At 42.9% G+C, this 20,513-nt stretch overlaps 1 protein-coding gene across 5 annotated transcripts in view; it reads right to left on the bottom strand.

Moving 5' to 3' along the window:
* Positions 1-20,513, bottom strand: part of ATP8A1 (ATPase phospholipid transporting 8A1) — a 944,803-nt gene that overhangs the window by 511,208 nt on the left and 413,082 nt on the right. For 3 of the 5 annotated variants that reach the window (XR_011194335.1, XM_069201769.1, XM_069201775.1), the window contains exon 15: positions 1,802-1,846. The exons of the other annotated variants lie outside the window; for them this stretch is intronic. Coding sequence is in view for 2 of the 3 variants with exons in the window: in XM_069201769.1 (XP_069057870.1) it covers positions 1,802-1,846 (45 nt within the window). In the remaining variant the exon portion in view is untranslated. The remainder of the gene's footprint in view (positions 1-1,801; positions 1,847-20,513) is intronic. 5 annotated transcript variants of the gene reach the window in all.

Below are 20,513 nucleotides of genomic sequence, written 5' to 3'. Positions count from 1 at the left end.
ATTGTAAAGTCTATCTCGACAACACATATAGCCGCAATATTAGATAATGTTGAGTGTATGTGTACATAACTAGCTTCTCTGACTCCAGAACAGCATGTTCAGGCATGTCCAAAGGTATAAAACTGTGGAGTGAGCTGAGTTCCGACACGGTCAAGCAGAAAAATCCACAAGGGTAGTGAATCCAGCCTCCCTAAAGGTATCCATCCTTGTCTAACATTTGATAGCTTGGTGTGAGCAGCAAGGCAACCTCCAGCGAAACATCTGTAAAGTATGATGTCCTACGCGGTAGCCAAACAACAATATGCTAAATAACTTAAAAAGCCAAATCAGGTTATGTTTTAATAAAAACAATGTAATAAGCATAATCCACACAAAATAATAAAATCTTATACCGTGGACTGAAGGCACCTGGTGAGGGATTACACCACAGATGGTACACCACAACGTGACCTAGCAGTGGCGTACCAGTACTCCTCAGCTATCATGAATAACTAACATCTGAAATAGATTGTGCAAACCTTTCGCTGGAAGATTGGTTTCACAATCATGCAGTAGTGTCCCTAGTGGAACAAATATCAAAGGCTCAACCTGAACGGTCTAAGCATGGGAAGTAGGTGGCAGATAGATGCTGCAACTGACAGGACGATGTTAAAGGGTGGGACCGTCCTCCAAACGTCCTGAGTGAAATAAGTACCAGCTAACTGGGGAAGAATAAAACAGTATTAAACCAGTGAGGTTCATGCTTAGTAAGAATTTAAATTGATTAATGGTATTTTGAGAACACCAATCTCACCAGAACTACAACTTTGATAGACTCTTTAAGGAAGTAATACCTACAAAAGTTCTTAATGGCTCTTGACAACAAAGTTGTAGGGACTCGAGTTCTAAATTGTATTTGCTTTAGTTCATTATTAATTGATTCAATTTTGGGCAGGAAATGCAGATTTTGCAGCTAAACGCAGCACATTCGGTGACGGTATAATTTCGTTACTTTGTCAGGAACTGAAAGATGGCCTGTTAACCTCTGCGAAAGGCCCAGCTCTGCGCAGCACCATATGCTGCGTTTTAATTTTTAAAATAAAATTTTGATCTCTCTAAGCTGGGAACCATGTATTTTATTGAAACCTGGTGACTCGTGTGGAAAGAGCGGTAAATACATAATTATGCATAAAACACTGCAGCACTGTATAACGATAATGGCCTTTTCTATAGTAAAAAAGAATGCAAATACTAAAATGAATTCATAGTCGCCCGTGCTTCTGTTTCGCATTTGATAGATACATCCAATGAATTCAATGATTAACTGTGCGCAGTTACTAAGATGCGTACGGAGCAGGAGCTACATTTTAATCAAATTACGCACAAAAAAGCAGCAGCCAAAATGTTGTCGGAACTGAATTTTATAAAGACCCTGTGAAGAGGACAACAGAAATTAAATGTTTATGCATACAATAATAAGCAGGTTTTAAATTGCACCTTACATTTTATATCACATGTAATTTATCTCATAATCTGATGATATTCATGCTCACGCAAAGTACATTCACAGTAAACTTTTTCATGGGACATTTTACAGTTTAATGCAGGTTCATAAACACACACTGGCTTCGCTTTGGTTTTTTATTTTAACTTCACGTTTATCTAATCTTTTCAACTAGATGTACTTTGCTGACTGATTACCCTACAATTTATGTAATTATGCGCACTACTCAAATTCTAGTCCAATAAACTATGATGGCGCTGCTGCTAGAAGCAGACAACGTAGGGAAACATTAGACACAGGTAGAACTTCAGTGCTTACCAATCATCTTCAGAATAGCTATATTTTTCAGACTCTGGGCAATTGCTAGACAAGAAGTAAAAGAGTGAAAAATAGAGATGTAACCAAAGAAAGAAAAGAAACGAGACAGAAGATACATTACGAGAACAATATTAATGTAGTTTCCTATCAGACAGTAAAAATATTCCAGATGGATACTCTATCTTTCGTTAAGAGTCTTCACCTCTTTAAATTCTTCCAGGTTTCAGAACGGAAAACAAACTTCAATATACAAACCTGTCTTACCAGAGATATTCAGCGATGCTTTACTCCATCACACAAGTAACGTATATCAAGGTACATATGGCAGATGGTTAAGATTTTATACCCCACCCGTGGTGGAGTCTTGGGGTGAGTATGGTAGGGGAATTAAGTATGTACGTGATAATCTGCTGAAGGGTATGGTGTTCATTAGAATCATTATTCCAGTTCAGGACCTTATTTTAATCAATAGCAATTATTTTGTACAGGCTATTCATCTCTCCAAAGCCTTTTAAGGTTTGCTCTAATAACCTTAATGGTGAAATTTGATGACATGCAGCAACATACAACCTTCAGTCGATTTTTAGGCTACAATAAAGTTTTAATACTATCAGTAGGAAACGGTGGCAATGACCCCCTCAGAGGTATGACAAAAAGTCTTCATAACCCAGAATCAGTAATACAAACATTCCTAAGTCACAGCTCAAATGAAATGAGAATTTAGCTACATCACCCATGCCATGACTGACCTGTTTCTACTACTACATCCCATAATGTCAAGCATGAGTGGATGGTAACCAAGAAGAGACTCACCTCACACACAAAATGACCCTATTAAAGACTGAATGGGGGCCACACATCAAGATGGCACCTGATGTGTGATCCCTTCCCTCAGTGAGGAGAAAGGGGCTCCATCCGGGGTCCCCCAGAGCCCTACAGGATGAGCATCTGGTGAGAGATCGGCGTGAACGCATGAGGGATGTGCTCAGAGCACCAATTGCTGCTGTACAAAAGCAAATCCGCAACTAGGGCAGATGGTGCAGTCAATAGTGCATTATCAAGATGCCAGCTGTGGGATTCACAGATCCTGCCACAATCTCTAAGTGACTACAACCCTACTCAGCAGCAGGTCCCTTGTTCCAGAAGGCAGTGGTGAGTGTGAGAAATGGGGGCAGCCGCATGTAGGCCCCCCACAACAGCTGCAGCGACCGGTCTTGCCCTGCTACTAGGGCCAAGACTAGTAGGTCTTGGAGAGGCTGCTGCACTAGGAACTTCTCCATTGCGTCACGTGGAATCTCCGAAGGAGCAGGGATTCCATGAAAAGGTGACTGACCTGGTGGGTCCATCCCCCGTCAATCAGCAAGTGTCAAAGGTCCCACATGGGCAGAGATGGGTGTTTGTTAGGCCCTCCGAGGTTTTGGGCTGGTGGTGCTACTGGGAACTGGTAGTGTGCCGACCACGCATGAAAGAATCTACATGCTAGTGAGTCCTGAGACCCTTACCTGGGTAGGGCAGTCTGTTTGGCCTGCCTGGCCTACAAAGGACTAGCAGAGGGTTTACTGGACACACATTGAGAGCAGTTCAAGGTGGCAATTGGACTGAGTCCTGCTAATCAGCATGCTAAGGGGGGGGGGGATATCCAGGCACCGATTTGGATGTTCACAATACACACTTCTAGGGTAACATTCCACCTGCAGGATCTCTGCCTGGTCTGGGTCTCCACTGTCTTGAGCCATCCTGGACAGCCTCCCCTGTGGTGAATCATCTTGACACAGATCTGAACATGCTGTCTAGCGGTTTGAGAGGGGCCTGTGTTCCAGACTTACCATGGCAGTTGCCAGGAATAAATGTGAAGGCACATTTAAAGATTTACTCCAGCAGAGTCTCAATAAAAAAGCAGATGTTTCCCATGGCCAAACCAGATAACGTGACAAGGACTTCAATGGGACCACTGTCCTGGCCTTTTAGAACAGTAGCGCTATCCCTTTATTCAACTCAGTTTTACAGTCACCTAAGCTGAGATGAGAATTGTCATGTTTAGTGTGTTTCTTACAGAGGCCCCTCGTGTGTGTCCCTTAATGTAGGAACAGGCATTCTTCTATATTTTAGGCTGTTCATGTAGGAGGCTGGCCTGGCTTGTAGTGGGTACCAGAGGTACTTACACCTTGTGCCAGGTCCAGTTATCCCTTATTAGTGTAGAAAAGGTGTTTCTAGCAGCTAAGGCTGATAGAAGGTAGCTATGGCAAAGCAGCTTAGGCTGAACTAGGAGACATGTAAAGCTCCTACTATACCACTGGTGTCATATGCACAATATCATAAGAAAACACAGTACATAGATATACTAAAAATAAAGGTACTTTATTTTTATGACAATATGCCAAAAGTATCTCAGATGAGAAATATACACAAGATATATGTACCATAACCAAAATTATGCAAGTAATAGCAAAAGGAAGTAATGCAAGCAGTGTAAAGTTACAATAGATTGCAATAGGAGCACATAGGTATAGGGGCAACACAAACCATATACTTCAAAAGTGGAATGCGAACCACGAATGGACCCCAAACCTATGTGAGCTTGTAGAGGGTCGCTGGGACTGTAAGAAAACAGTGAGGGTTAGAAAAATAGCCCACCCCAAGACCCTGTAAGGTAGGTGTAAAGTGCACCTACAACCCCCAGAGAGCACAGAAGTCGCATTAGGGGGATTCTGCAAGGAAAACTAACACCAGCAATGCAACAACAGTGGATTTCCAGACCTGAGTACCTGTAAGACAAGGGGACCAAGTCCAAGAGTCGCAACAGTGTTGAGAGTGGGCAGGAGCCCAGGAAATGCCAGCTGAGGGTGCAAGGAAGCTGCCACCGGATGGAAGAAGCTTGGTGTTTTGCAAGAACAAAGAGGACTAGGAACTTCCCCTTTGGAGGATGGATGTCCCACGTCGTGAAGAAGCTTGCAGAGGTGTTCCCACGCAGAAAGACCGCAAACAAGCCTTGCTAGCTGCAAGGGTCGCGGTTAGGGTTTTTGGATGTTGCTGCGGCCCAGGAGGGACCAGGATGTCGCCACTTGGATGAGGAGACAGAGGGGACGCCCAGCAAGTCAGGGAGCCCTCACAGAAGCAGGCAGCACCCGCAGAAGTACCTGAACAGGCACTTAGAAGAAAAGTGAACCGGAGTCCACCCGAAGTCACAAAAGGGAGTCCCATGACGCCGGAGGACAACTCAGAAGGTTGTGCACTGCAGGTTAGAGTGTCGGGGACCCAGGTTTGGCTGTGCACAAAGGAAATCCTGGAAGAGTGCACAGGAGCCGGAGCAGCTGCAAATCATGCGGTACCCAGCAATGCAGTCTAGCGTGGGGAGGCAAGGACTTACATCCACCAAACTTGGACTGAAGAGTCACTGGACTGTGGGAGTCACTTGGACAGAGTTGCTGAGTTCCAGGGACCACGCTCGTCGTGCTGAGAGGGGACCCAGAGGACCGGTGATGCAGTCTTTTGTTGCCTGCGGTTGCAGGGGGAAGATTCCTTCGACCCACAGGAGATTTCTTCAGAGCTCCTGGGTGCAAGAAGGAGGCAGGCTTCCCCCACAGCATGCACCACCTGGAAACAGTCGAGAAAGCCGGCAGGATGAAGCGATACAAGGTTGCTAGTAGTCGTCTGGCTACTTTGTTGCGGTTTCGCAGTCAGCGGTCGATCCTTTGGCAGAAGGTGAAGAGGGAGATGCAGAGGAACTCTGGTGAGCTCTTGTATTCGTTATCTGAAGAATTCCCCAAAGCAGAGACCCTAAATAGCCAGAAAAGGAGGTTTGGCTACCTAGGAAGGAGGATTGGCTACTAACAGAGGTAAGAGCCTATCAGAAGGAGTCTCTGACGTCACCTGCTGGCACTGGCCACTCAGAGCAGTCCAGTGTGCCAGCAACACCTCTGAATCCAAGATGGCAGAGGTCTGGGGCACACTGGAGGAGCTCTGGGCACCTCCCCAGGGAGGTGCAGGTCAGGGGAGTCGTCACTCCCCTTTCCTTTGTCCAGTTTCACGCCAGAGCAGGGCTGGGGGATCCCTGAACCGGTGTAGAGTGGCTTATGCAGAGATGGGCACCATCTGTGCCCATCAAAGCATTTCCAGAGGCTGGGGGAGGCTACTCCTCCCAGCCTTCACACCTATTTCCAAAGGGAGAGGGCGTTACACCCTCTCTCAGAGGAAGTACCTTGTTCTGCCTTCCTGGGCCAGGGCTGCCTGGACCCCAGGAGGGCAGAAACCTGTCTGAGGGGTTGGCAGCAGCAGCAGCTGCAGTGGAAACCCCGGAAAGGCAGTTTGGCAGTACCCGGGTTCTGTGCTAGAGACCCGGGGGATCATGGAATTGTCTCCCCAATGCCAGAATGGCATTGGGGTGACAGTTCCATGATCTTAGACATGTTACATGGCCATGTTCGGAGTGCCCATTGTGATGCTATACATAGGTAGTGACCTATGTATAGTGCACGCGTGTAATGGTGTCCCCGAACTCAAAGTCTGGGGAATTTGCCCTGAACAATGTGGGGGCACCCTGGCTAGTGCCAGGGTGCCCACACACTAAGTAACTTTGCACCCAACCTTCACCAGGTGAAGGTTAGACATATAGGTGACTTATAAGTTACTTAAGTGCAGTGGTAAATGGCTGTGAAATAACATGGACGTTATTTCACTCAGGCTGCACTGGCAGGCCTGTGTAAGAATAGACAGATCTCCCTATGTGTGGCAAAATAAATGCTGCAGCCCATAGGGATCTCCTGGAACCCCAATACCCTGGGTACCTCAGTACCATTTACTAGGGAATTATATGGGTGTACCAGTATGCCAATGTGAATTGGTGAAATTGGTCACTAGCCTGTTAGTGACAATTTGGAAAGCAGAGAGAGCATAACCACTGAGGTTCTGGTTAGCAGAGCCTCAGTGAGACAGTTAGTCATCACACAGGGAACACATACAGGGCACATACTTATGAGCACTGGGGCCCTGCCTGGCAGGGTCCCAGTGACACACAGACTAACACAACATACATACAGTGAAATATGGGGGTAACATGCCAGGCAAGATGGTACTTTCCTACAGTTCAAGACATGGTTAACATTTTTCATGTTAGTTTTTGGGACTTTTACATATGTGACTTCCAGCTCCAGAAGTCCACCACATATCATTGCTTTGAGGGACTACCTCCAACTCACTTACATATCCATGTGGCACAAGTAATCATTATATTCTTAAATAACCTCTCAAGGAAGAAATACCTTCTTCATGAACTCACACTACAAAATACAGACATGGGCCGTCGAAAGAAGCCATCTGCTGTCCACTAACCAGGCGCATTTCAGGTCAGACGCCTTCCCCTCCCACTTCGCCTCACAAGGAAAGGAGACAGCAGGGGTGTTAATTCTGATATGAGGAGGATGACGTTCAAAGGTAAAGACCGCTAAAAGTTAATGGAGGTGAGACGAGTATTGGCGCAGGGCACTCTTAGAAGGAAACCTATTTCACTTGTTTCACTTAACTGCCCAATTCAGAGCCAATGCAATTCTTTTTTCAAGAACTAGACTTCACATTGGAATGGCATATGCCTCCATCATGGTGGCAGGAAACCTGAACCTAGTCATGAATGGAAGTTAGATAAAATGCAATACAATTACAGAGCACGGCTGTCCTCACAGGTCCAGGGAAAGTCCACCTTGATGGCACTGACTTGAAAAAGACAGACTTCCTTTGGGTAGGGACAAATCCCATTTTTCATTCGCCCATTAAAGTAAAGCACACACTCATCATTCCTCTTAGAGAAGAGACTACTCCCCAAGGTCGAGTATGTCCACTAGGGACTTTTAACCATTTCTGCTTATGAGTCACTGTTCGAACAGTTTGAACTGTCAACATCCCTGGCCAAGGAAAGGGGAACTTGATGTCTTGCTAAGGCTTTGCTGAAGGATTCTGTTGTCATTAGTAATATTAGCAAAACACTTAAGGAATACATAACACTTAATGGCAAAAGGGAAGCGAGTGCTAGTACACTTTCCTGCCAACCTGAAAAAGCCACTATCTCTTTGGTTGACGACAGAGGTAAGAGACGCCGAGGAATTCCACAAACACACAAAGCCCCAGAAGCTTTGGTGGACAGTGGTGGCCCTGCAGGGGCAGCTTTAGGTACTCCAAACAGATATGACAAATTTCTTGTAGACAAATCTTGACAGCCTTTTCTATGAATTAAGGAATAAGACAGGTAAACCTATGGCTAACTACTATAAAGCGCTGTTTGGCTAACGGCCACATAGGAAATCCACAATTCCATGTGTTCAAGGGAGGAGGAAAAAAGCTGACTGCTAGTATAACTTTAAAAGAGAATTATAAGAGAGAAACCCCACAGATCCAGTAAGTCATAAGCCTCACTTAGAGGTTGCAAAGCCTTCTACTAATTCAGCATTAGATTGCGAGAAGTGATAAGGGGCAAAGGAAAGGTATTTGGTTCAATTTCGAACACAGAGCTTGGGCCACTAGACTTTCCAGCAAAGGGTGTAACGACAAGAACTCAAGACATAATGTGCATGTCTGTTCTGCCTAGCTACTGGTCTGTGGACTGCTGGGCCCAAGAAGGTTTTTATTTTTCAAGCAGCCAGAACAGGTTCCAGGAATGCCTCACTGAAGGGGAGCAAGAGTTCAGTAACTGCAAAAGACAGTTGCAAGATTTATGTAAACATGCTAGATTTTGCCTCTGCAGAAGTCACAGTCATCTCCAAAGCTTTTGCTGCTTCTCATATTGCAGTAATTAACAGAGACTTCCTTAGAAGGCTTTCCAGAGAAGTAAGGGATATTCCCTTTTCGAGAGGTATAAAAACCATATTCATTTTGTAAATCAAGTTTTGAGCATTGGAGTTAAAAGGGGAAAGGTGGTTGTCAAACAGTGAATCATCGTATTCAGGTATGGCAATAACATCAGAGTTGGACCCACATATTTATTACATTCAGACAAGTCCCTGGGCGCTCTGGGGAGGTACTAAGGCTCATCATTAAAACACCTTTAAATTTTGCTTTGCCACATGGTTGATTTTTGACGACTTCAAAGCCATTGCTAAGGACAGCGTCTGAGCTAGCAGGGTTGGGGCTAGGGTGGTGCCTTGGCAAGCTTTGATTTCTTAGGTGCCAGAGCCCATGGAAGCAAAGAATCAGATGCTTTTGGGACCAGAGTCAGTAGAGAGGGCTCGCTTTTGGAGACTGGCCCACAAAGCTCCAGAGCCATCCTGATTAAATTCAATATAGCTTGTAGGAATGTCTTGACCTGCAAGGGGCCAGACATCGAAGTTGGGAATTCATAGATATAAAGTTGGGGACATTTGCGCAGCTTATAATTAAAAAGTTTATATGGTAGCGACAAAAAGCATGTTATATTACATGATAAAATAGATCTGTATGCACAGCCTGCAGCAAAATAAGAGACCCTTGAAAGAAAAAATGTTCACAGCCATTGAAACTGTAAGGGTGAGCATAAATACTCCAAGAGTTTAGTGCTAAGCTTTCACTGCTCGAATATCAGATTTCAATGTACGAGGAAAAGGCAGACCTGTCAGAATGAAAATCTAGATTTAGAATAATTTATTGACCTTTGATTGCATATACAAATTATTTTGATGCCCTGTCCTGAAATTTCTTTCATAATATGTAAACTCAAGAACTAGAAATAGCAGCAAAGTAATGTTCTATGAATGTTAGGAAATTAATGATTGTCTAAAGCATTCAAAAGTAAAATAACTACTGAAGTAAATAAGAGGAAGCAGGTAATTCTTGTTAAACAAATGCCTTCTGATATTAAGAAATATTGGATTTATCAAACATTTTCACATGATCCCCTAATGTTTTTTTGTTCAAGACCGCAGCTATTTTAAAACAAGACTCATTTGAATAGTACTTGCAACTTAGCAATCTTATGAAGAATAGTTTCTATATACTTATACACGTAGACCTCTGTATAGTGGATGATATACTGGAGCTTCTGTAGTTGAGAACAAATGCGTTTTTCAAAAGAATTATACAATTTGCCTCACTGATAACTTTACCACATCCACATCTAACTAGTCTGCACTAGGCTATCCAAAACACATAGCTCAGTGCCATACCCAGAGTTTGTCAAATTTAGTGCAAATGATGAATAACAGGCAAAGATATGAACAGGGTTGCTTGAGTACAATTTCACTGAGGAAACGTCAGCTACAAAACAAGTAATATAGCTAATCAAAGATTGGGGAGGTAAATCGTGCTTTGCTTTATGTGGTGACTTTTGGTGGTTTTGGCACAGAGAGATCAAGTTTTATTAATAAATTAGTGGCACAGAAGTTGCATATGGCAGCTAATAAATCTGGAGTTTTAAAACTCTGAGAAAATATTGTAGAAATGAAAATGTGCACGTTTAAATAGTGGTGGACATTTGTGCCAAACAATCGTATTTCGACACCACGTTTAACATGAAAACATTGTGCATTCATAAATGAGTGCATTATTATAAATATTAACCTGAAAGTATTATTTTCAAGTAGAAACAGTGCAGATAAAATGTATTATGAGTATTACATGAATTTGAATCAAACACACAGAGAATAAATGGATTTCATTATTATGAATTACGTGCTTAGAAAAATAAATATACGTTCAAAATTGCTTTTACATAACATGAAAAATATTTGAAATAAAATAATTTGCTTTGCATATTTGATTTGAATTTAAGGAGCGCAAAAGGTTTCATTGATATATTAATAATTGTATTAACACGCCTTAGGCTTTCTTAACAGGACTAGGCCTGGAGGGTTCATCTTGCAAGCAGTCATGGAAAAATCCTTGATTATTCTGTCCCATCTGTCCTGAATTACTTTTCTAGGCAGCAAATGTAATGTTGAACATTATACTATATTGCAGGAGAAGAGCATGTTTTAAACTTAGCTAATGTAACAATATTTATTCTAGCTGTTGAACTTACAGGAAATCTTTAGTGTTCATGTGGAAGAATATTAGCTTAGTGTTTTGTGGATTGGGTGAAAGGAGCTGTAAGTAGCAAATAACTAGAGAATGTAATATTTTGTTTGTCACATTTTAGGTCACCAGATGACAATGCACTTTTGCTGAGAAGATTCTTAAAAGTTGCAAACTTGGTGGTACTACTGCCTGCTATTGGATGCTGAAACTGATGCCCAGAATGTGCCCACTTGAAGAACCAATGAATGAATTTTGCATATTTTGATTAGTGAAGAACTTTGGAATTGAGCCCAGTTCCCTAGAGACACTTCCTTTTATACAGTTTGTCTGCAGTCCATCGCCAGTTCTTCTGAAAATCAGTTTTATGTTTGCTTAAGTCTGCTGTCCTTTTCTCTTCTCTAAGCTCTCTGATGAGTTTTCTCATCATAGTCATAATTGCCCAATGGGGTTTGAGTACTAATATGCCAACTCTTGTTCTGCACCATCCTGATGCTTCTATCAACTGACGCTGGAAGATGGTGACCATTCCTGTGGAATCATCCTGTCTGCTGTCCTATGAGGAGAGGTATAACTAAATGCGGTTTCTTGTTTCCTTTTAGATTAGTCACTTACACCAGCATATTTTTATAGTGAGTTATATTAGTTAGATGTTTTCCAAATTATTTTGTCTTCTTTTATTTTTGCTTTTGCCCGCATATGTTAGCCGGTTCCCAAACATGCAAATCCCAATTAGGGTTAGTGTTAAGAATGTCCCAGCCCTGAAATTATGTGTGAAAAGTGTGCTTTGATGACTTACGGATATCACCATCTTCTGCTTTAAAATCTGATCAAGATGTTCATATGGTATTGTTGCCAATGTATATCATTCTTTTGGAGTGTTTAACAATACTAATGTTTAGCAGGTTGAATCTTTTCAAATGTTTTGGTCAGCCTATGATTTTCATGTATGTTTATAAATTAGTTTTGTGCACTATTTATGTGACATTGATTTTGGGATTGTAATAAATCTTTGAACCTTTACTCAGTTTGGAGTTTTGATTTAGTGTTGAATTGTTGATGGTGTTCAAAATTTGTTCATGGTTTCATGTTATTGATTTGAGATTGAAGGATTTTGACTACTGCCTCCGTCACTAACTCCTAAGATCTGGTCGACCTCTAAGGGTGAGTTTTGTGATGGTGTCTCACCCGCAAGCCTGTGTTTTATGAACCTGAGGCGGGAAGAGGGCCTCTGCGGACACACCCGTAACACATTTTCCTTCAGCTGTTAGTTGGAATTTATTGAAAATATTACTGACCAATGCACATATATCCTGTAGCTTGCTAATTTTCCTGTTATTTGCCAACACAAACAAAAATGATTGGCTGAAAAACAGAAGAGACATATTATTGGATGGAAATCCCAGAAAAAGTCTGAGTGCAGCTATCTTATTTCCTTCACCTGTGATAGTAAACCTACAGATGTGCAACATAGAAACAATAAATGTGAAATGGGCGGTTTTCTCTCAAAACAGAAAATTGGTACAGCCAACAAAAGCCGTGAACATGAAGTAACATGCTCCTTTTTTTAGAGGGAGGCACTCTGTCTTCAAAATATTAAAAACCCTTACCAATGTAAGCAAACACTGGTTGGAAGATTACAAATTTAGAGTAGACGATCACAGTGGGAAACACTAAGTTGTACTACACAAAAGTGGGAGGGCGAAAGGCCACCTGATTTACATTTCACCCCCAGTGACCCTGCCACCTGTCCTGATTCAAATTGCTGCAGAGGAGTGTTGGGACGGAAAGGCATGGCCCTGTCCAGGACCATTGGGGTTTTAAAAAATACCCTGTCAAAGGCCAGAGTGCAACTATGAACTCTTCCTTGGTATTGTTTGATGGCCGTGGAGAATCAATCCAAAAACCTCCCCAGTTTTAGAACTAGGCAGGAATGTATCACCTTTCTCATTCCCACAACAGAGGAGAAAGTGTTAGCTCTTCCAGTTTAAAAGGAGGGGGGAGTTCTCAAGTGGCCCGGCCTTTTTTCTTCCTGTTAGAAATGGGGTCTTTGGCTGGCAGTCAGGTTACTCCCTGTCCAAGCCAGGACCCTCACTCTAGTCAGTGTAAAAGAGAATCACCCTGAGCTAAGCCCCGCTCACCCCCTTGGTAGCTTGGCACGAGCAGCAGACTTAGCTTCAGAGTGCTAAGTGTAAAGTATTTGTACCAACACACACAGTAATTCAATGAAATCACTACAAAATGACAAACCAGGTTTAGAAAAATAGCTAATATTTATCTAAACAAAACAAGACCAAAACGACAAAAATCCACAATACACAAGTCAAGTTATCAATTAACAACCAAAAAGAGTCTTCATGTAATTTTAAACACAACGCTAACGCTGTTAGCGTGAAAATGTACCTTGGGTGTATAAAAAATAGCCCGGCACGGGCGAGTGCGTTACAAAAAGGGCTAGCAATGCATCAATTTCACTCATGAGCAAGACCTTGCATAGTTTCTCCCTCAGTCGGGTTGGCGTGCATTGTTTCTTCTCTCCGCAGGAGAGCGATGTGTCGATCAGTCAGCACTCTCGGGTCCGGGCAGGCCTTGAGTTGTTTTTACATGCCCAGCGGTGTTTGCGTCAAATTCAGCCGCACGATGGTCCGAAAACCACACAGCGCGGGTTGCGATCTCCCCGGTCTCCATCAGCGATGCTGTGCGTCATTTCTCCAGCCGCGGACGTTGATCTTCCGGTCGCATTGCAGGCAAGCGTCGATTTTCAGCCGCGAAGCCGGCGGCGCGTCAATTTTTCTGCCGCAGATCGGAGGTGCATCAATCTTTTCCCCGCACGGTGGTCGGTGTGACGATTTCTCACTCTTGGGCTGCCAGCTTCTCTTCTCAGGGTCCAAGGAACTAGATGGGCACCACTTGGCAGAATAGGAGCCTCTCCAGAGGCTCCAGGTGCTGGCAGAGAGAAGTCTTTGCTGTCCCTGAGACTTCAAACAATCAAGCCCTAGGAGATCTTCACTAGAAGGAAGGCAACACAAAGTTCAGTATTTGTCCTCTAGCACAGGCAGAAGGAGCAACTCCAGGATAGCTCCACAAAGCACATTCACAGGCAGGGCAGCTCTTCTTCCTCAGCTCTTAAGCTCTTCTCCAAGCAGAGGTTCCTCTTGGTTTCCAGACGTGCTCTAAAATCTGTGGTTTTGGGTGCCCTTCTTATACCCATTTTGCCCTTTGAAGTAGGCCTACTCCAAAGAAAAGTCTCTCTTGTTTGTGAAATCCTGTCTTGCCCAGGCCAGGCCCCAGGTACACGAGGGGACTGGAGACTGTATTGTGTGAGGGCAGGCACAGCCCTTTCAAGTGTGAGTGACCACACCTCCCTTGCCTCCTAGCACAGATGACCTATCAGGAAATGCAGACTACACCTCAGCTCCATTTGTGTCACTGTCTAGTGAGAGGTGCAACCAGCCCAACTGTCAAACTGACCCAGACAGGGAATCCACAAACAGGCAGAGTCACAGAAATAGTTTAAGCAAGAAAATGCTCACTTTCTAAAAGTGCCATTTTCAAACACACAATCTTAAAATCAAGTTTACTAAAATATATATTTTTAAATTGTGATCTCATAGACCCCAAACTCCACATATCTATCAGCTCCCAAAGGGAATCTACACTTTAATCATATTTAAAGGTACCCCTGATGTTAACCTATGAGAGGGACAGGCCTTGCAACAGTGAAAAACGAATTTGACAATGTGTCACTATCAGGACATATGAAACACATTACTATATGTCCTACCTTAACCATACACTGCACCCTGCCCTTGGGGCTATCTCGGGCCTATCTTAGGGGTGCCTTACATGTAAGAAAAGGGAAGGTTTAGGCCTGGCAAGTGGGTACACTTGCCAAGTCGAATTTACAGTTACAAACTGCACACACTGACACTGCATTGGCAGGTCTGAGATATGATTACAGAGCTACTTATGTGGGTGGCACAAACAGTGCTGCAGGCCCACTATTAGCATTTGATTTACAGGCCCTGGGCACCTCTAGTGCACTGTACTAGGGACTTACTAGTAAATCAAATATGCCAATCATGGATAAACCAATTACATACATATTTTGTATAGGAGCACTTGCACTTTAGCACTGGTTAGCAGTGGTAAAGTGCCCAGAGTACCAAAAACAGAGTCCAGCAATCATCAACAACCTGGGAAACAGAGGCAACATGTTAAGGGAAACCACGCCAAGGATGAAAAGTCTAACACTTCCAATGAGGATTTTAGGTGCAATAGGGTTCCTGTCTATTACAGTTTAATGTCTGGCTTATTACTGTTTGCAATATCCACATTATTAGTGGTCAATGCTAAGATTTGCATTGTACTCTTACTACTATATCTATTCCAAGAGGGGCAATAGAGCAGCTAACAGTATTCCCGGTCCTCTTTCTCCAGCTGTTTGATAAGAAAAAATTAAGCCCAGGGGAAATAACAGTTGTCATAATGAACTGTGATTAGGCACAAAAATAAAAAAATACTAATTAAATAACTATTAGGCACAAAAAATTACAGATGCCTGTTTTCCACAAACCAAAGGGCTATGCCTAATGAGCATTGATATTAGGGAATGGGCAGTAGGTTCAGAACACTGTTAATGGCCCTGCTCTGTACTCAATGCCTTCTGTGCAGAAGGCAAGGCTATGCGCTCTGTGACTGGAGAAACAGGGACTGTGCTGGATATGGTCAATACAATTTTTTTTTTTTTTAATTGCAAACTTAAGGTACTTATGCAACCTTAACTTTCACAAGCCTGATGGCAATGTTGATGGTACTAAACATAATATAAGGGCACACTGTCTCATATGTGGTATTTTCCTCCACAAGGAATGTGCTGTGCTCGCTCTATTCCCACATTGCCACAGCATAAATCTTTCAACACTGAAGGGGGAAATTGTACATATCAAAATATTACTTGATGCAGCAAACAGAAGAATAGATTAGATCAATCAGAAGTTTAAGGAAATAATGACATGGAGCACAGAACTGTAGAACACCCAAAAGGCAGTCATCAAAATAATGTAACGCTCTTTGGATTGCCTGCGATGGAAGAAACCCGCGGCATGAGTCTCTTCGCACAGTCCATCCTGAAAATCACTGGGCTGGATTTCTCACCCTCACCGTAGTTTCAGAACACCTACAGGACCTTGATATGCAGTGCAGCAGTTCAAAACACTGCCTAACCTCCGGAGAAGTCAACACTCCTGGGTTATACTATCTGAAGCTAAGAGACATGGCCAATACAAGTTTGAAGGCTACAAGATTTCCATATCCACAGTTTTTCTTGTGAGACACATGTTGCAAACAATTTTTTGTCTCTCTGGCCTATGCTTAAAAGACTGGATCTAAGATATGGACTTATAGAGCAGGCAATCATGCTAGTCATTGTTAATGGTAAGACAAATGAATTACATGATCCGGTGGAATTGGAGCTACTATTGGAACATGCAGATGTAAGACCATAAGCCATGAAGGTGACGTCCCCTCTTACAGAGGTGGTGAACACGATTACTTTGGAACATACCAGCAGGCATAGGGACACAGAGAGCGTAGGAAAGAAACACCCCTGCACCATAAGGAAAAAGATCAATTATGGCCCCTTGTAAGCCCTAGAGTAGGGCTTGTATATCTAATGCTCTTATGACCGCTACCATTGGGAATCCCATTATAACTTAATTTGACCGTAGAGATCATTATGATATGGTTCCCTAAATAAGTCAGAGACTCACCTACAGTATGCTTCTACTACCCGATCCAAAGTATACCCAACCTGCCCAGCTTGTAGGAACAGGGGTAATATTTTGTTCAAACAGCTACTAATTATATTGCTATCACATAAATCAGCTTATGGTTTATACACCACTTTTCAGCCACACCCTTCCATCCATGTGAGATTTATATTTTCACTTGGTGAACATACACCAGCACCCTGTTTAAAGAGAAATGCAGCATGGCGCAACATCGGCTTAGAGCCCTAGAAGTTTGGTCACTCAATGGCATGACTCATTCCATAAAACGTTAATGGACTATCTTCTCTTGGCTGTAATAAGCCGGATATAATTCTTATACAGGAGACGCATCTTATTGTATCTGAATTAGAAAAGCGGGAAAGGGATTGGGTAGGATGAGTCATTTCCTCAGGTTCAGATGACTGTCCTCAACCACATCTAGGAATAATGGAGTGGCACTACTCCTACATAAGAGACTTCCTGCACAAATACAAAAAAACGCTGACAGACCCCAAAGGAAGCTATGTCTTTGTATGTATAAAAATTATGGATCGAATCTTAATAACTGGCTCTGTTAATGCCCCAACGGGAGTGAAATGACTCCGGCTCTCCAAGCTGATTCGCCTACAACAGAATTTTGTTTGAATAAACTTATGATTGGTGGCGACTGGAATATGATTCTGGACCCTAATTTAGACAAAACGGGCTGCCCTGAAACCCCATGAGATAATGGCCAGGCCATCCTTAATGATATAATGCAAGATCATTGGCTTCAAGATCCTCCACGTTTATTACACCCCAGTGAGAGAGAATACACCTACCTGTTGCCAGCTAATGGCTCTGAATCCAGGCTTTATTTCTTCCTTACAAACACTGCTTCACTTCCGAGGGTACATGTAAGTGAAATAGGGGCAAGCAGTACATCTGATCATGCCCCCATACAGCTTACCATCAACCTGAAAAGGATGTCTCCAAAAACTAGCACATGCCAGTCTTGAAGTCCTGAAACTCCAACACCCAGAAGAGAAGAAGAAATTAATGCCCCTCTTTAATGATCATATCGAACTTATTAGTCCCGCTAACAATTCACCACAACTGTTATGGGTCACGAGTAAGGCTTGTCTACAAGGGATGCTGATCGGAGACTCCCACATAGCACAGAAATCAGCTGAGAGTAGATAAATGGCTTCAGAATCAGAAGTCCGGCATTTCCTGAACAAACACCGAGAGTACCCCTCACTGGAATGCCTATACTCTCTCACTGTGAAGAAATTTGAGCTAAATGCTGCCTACACTCTTGCTGCAGAGAAAGAGCTGTTGCGAATCTGATAGAAGACATATGAACAGGGCGCAAATGCTGGAAGGCTCCTTGCCATGAGGCTTATGCAATGGGAAGCAGGATCCGCCACATGGGCCATCTGCTGCTCAGAAGGTGAACTTCTGTCCCAGTCCCTCAGCACATTATGTGAATTTGCATTCTTTCACAAGTCCCTCTAGACATCTGAATCCCCAGATGACGACACCCAAGAGAAGGCCTTCATGGCCCATATACAGTTGGCAAGGTACCAGAACATTATCGAGTAAAACTTGAGCAAGACATTACAGAAGAAATCAGAGAAGCCATAAAGTCCATGGCTACAGGAAAGACACCTGGAGAAGATGATTTCCCTCTGGATAAAACCAAACAGGCAAAAATAGCACCAACCCTATCAGGAGTGTTTTAAAAAGCCATTTATATGGGGTCTCTGCATGTAAAGCTCAATAAATGAGAACCAGGTTAGCTTCATACAACTTTGTTTCTCTTATAACCATATAAGGAACTTAGTTTATTTGCTGTGGCAAACAAGGGATGATAAATATGACAAGCTGCTTATCCCTCTAGTCTCAAAGACAGCTTTTCACAGAGTTGAATGGCCCTACCTCTTTGACACAATGGAACACATTGGACAAAATTCATGGAAATGGTGCACTGGCTTTTTACGGCATCAATGGCACAGATCAACTGCAATGGCTTTTCGTCAGATCCAATTCATAAACAGAGGTGCACGAGGCAAGGCTGTCCATTATCGCTCTTCCTCTTAGTCCTGGAGCCTTTCGATCATCTTCCCCAGTGATAAGATTAGCCACACTTGTGGGGGAGCTTAAACTGCTGCTTTATGCAGACAATGTAATTCTAATTAAGTAAACCTCAGTCATTCATACCTGCGCAAATAACTCTTAAGAGCACTCCCATTTCTCAGGCTATAAAATCAGCTGGGAGAAAAACTGGGGCTATGGTGATGATATCCCACACAACAAAATTCTCTATGATTTGCCTGTGAAATGGGTACAAAGTGGTCTGAAATACCTGTGTTTTTGTGAGCAGATACTTTCTCACAAAGGTTAAAGATAATGTCCTGGCACTTCTGGAAAATACGAAAATAGATTTCGCCAAATGGTCTGCACTGCAACTTTCCCTTTGGGTCAAAGTTCAGACCATCGAAATGGTCACGGCCAAGAGGTTTAACCAGATATATGATATGCTCCCCTTCAGAATACCAGATGGAATCCTGCAACAAATCAATACTTCTGTATGTAGATTTAACTAGGAGCAACCCCCCCCCACACACGATTGGCTGCAATAAAATTATATACAGCTACTACTTCAGGAGGTCTTCAGCTTCCTCGCCTGCATCCGTTCTAAAGAGCACAACATAATTTCCAAATGGCTTACAATTTCAATCCATACTAAGAAATACCTATGTGGGTCAAGCTTGAAGCACAGCTTTATTAAGGAAAGCAAAGGACTCTACTCTTCATGCATGTCCCAAAATCTCAACGTATCCCCAAAACAAAATGTTGGTGGAAATGCATCACGTTTGTATGTCAATACACAACCTTCTAAAAGAGGACAGCTTGCTGCACACTGAAGCCCAAATATAGTACAACAAACATTACAATAGCCAATGGTCCTTTTGTATGGTCAGACTAGAGAGACAAAGGAATAACAGAAGTGAGCCACTTGAAAACAGATGGACCACTGAAACCCTCTGCAGAATTATCTACGGAATACCTCTGGTCACGGCCACACTTCTAGAGATATCTACAAATTGGACACAGCAAAAACTGTGTATATGGATCTACAGTCCCTCATCTGTACATGCCCATCATGTCAAACGGGGACACTACAAGAAACTGTTTGCGGGGCATTATGATTTCCTGCTATCAAAACATTTCTCAGCCTTTGGAACAAGTCGTAAGCATTAAGTGGCAACAACGATTACAATTACAGAACTCTCTGGAAGATTGGGCTCATCTCAACGCATGATAGAAGCCTTTGGGGGGCTCAACTCAAATAAAAATACAACATCCACCCTGGACTTGATTAGAACGCATGACTACGATAATGGCCCATTAACACCTGATCTATCAGCTGAAAGATCAAGTTCAACTTTTTATGGGCATTTGGGGAGCATTCCTTCATCGATTCTGACTCAATGTTGACTTCCTCCCTTCACAACGTGGAAGGAACATACATCTTGTAAGCAATGTGGTGATGTATCAGTTTACTCTATAGTGTCCCACCCGCCGAACTGTGAGTAGAACCTTCATTTACAATGGTTGATTATTATAATGTGATCGCAACAGAGTTAGAAGCATGGGTGACTGACTCATATTTATTTCCCCATTTGTTATTTCTTCAACAAGAGCTAGGCTGTTGTTGCTTGTAACAATTGTCTGACTTTGTTGTGCAAAATATACATCACTACTGTAAATGTTTCATTTGAAGTTTAGCAAATTGAATATGTTATTGGCTTATCTACAAACACAGTATACACTTAGAACGGGGCCATGCCTTGTCCCCAGTACTGGAAGACACTAACACATACTGATATTCTCTGCTGGCGTAGAAAAATCATTTTGGACTGTAAATATGCCCACTTGAGTTGGCAAGAATGCATGCACTGTTGCATGAGGAAGCTTTCTGACAG

Source organism: Pleurodeles waltl, chromosome 1_2 (assembly GCF_031143425.1).
Source record: "Pleurodeles waltl isolate 20211129_DDA chromosome 1_2, aPleWal1.hap1.20221129, whole genome shotgun sequence".
Classification (NCBI taxonomy): Eukaryota; Metazoa; Chordata; class Amphibia; order Caudata; family Salamandridae; genus Pleurodeles; species Pleurodeles waltl.
Note: the sequence above shows the minus strand (reverse complement) of the source record. Positions and strands in the feature narration are given on the sequence as shown.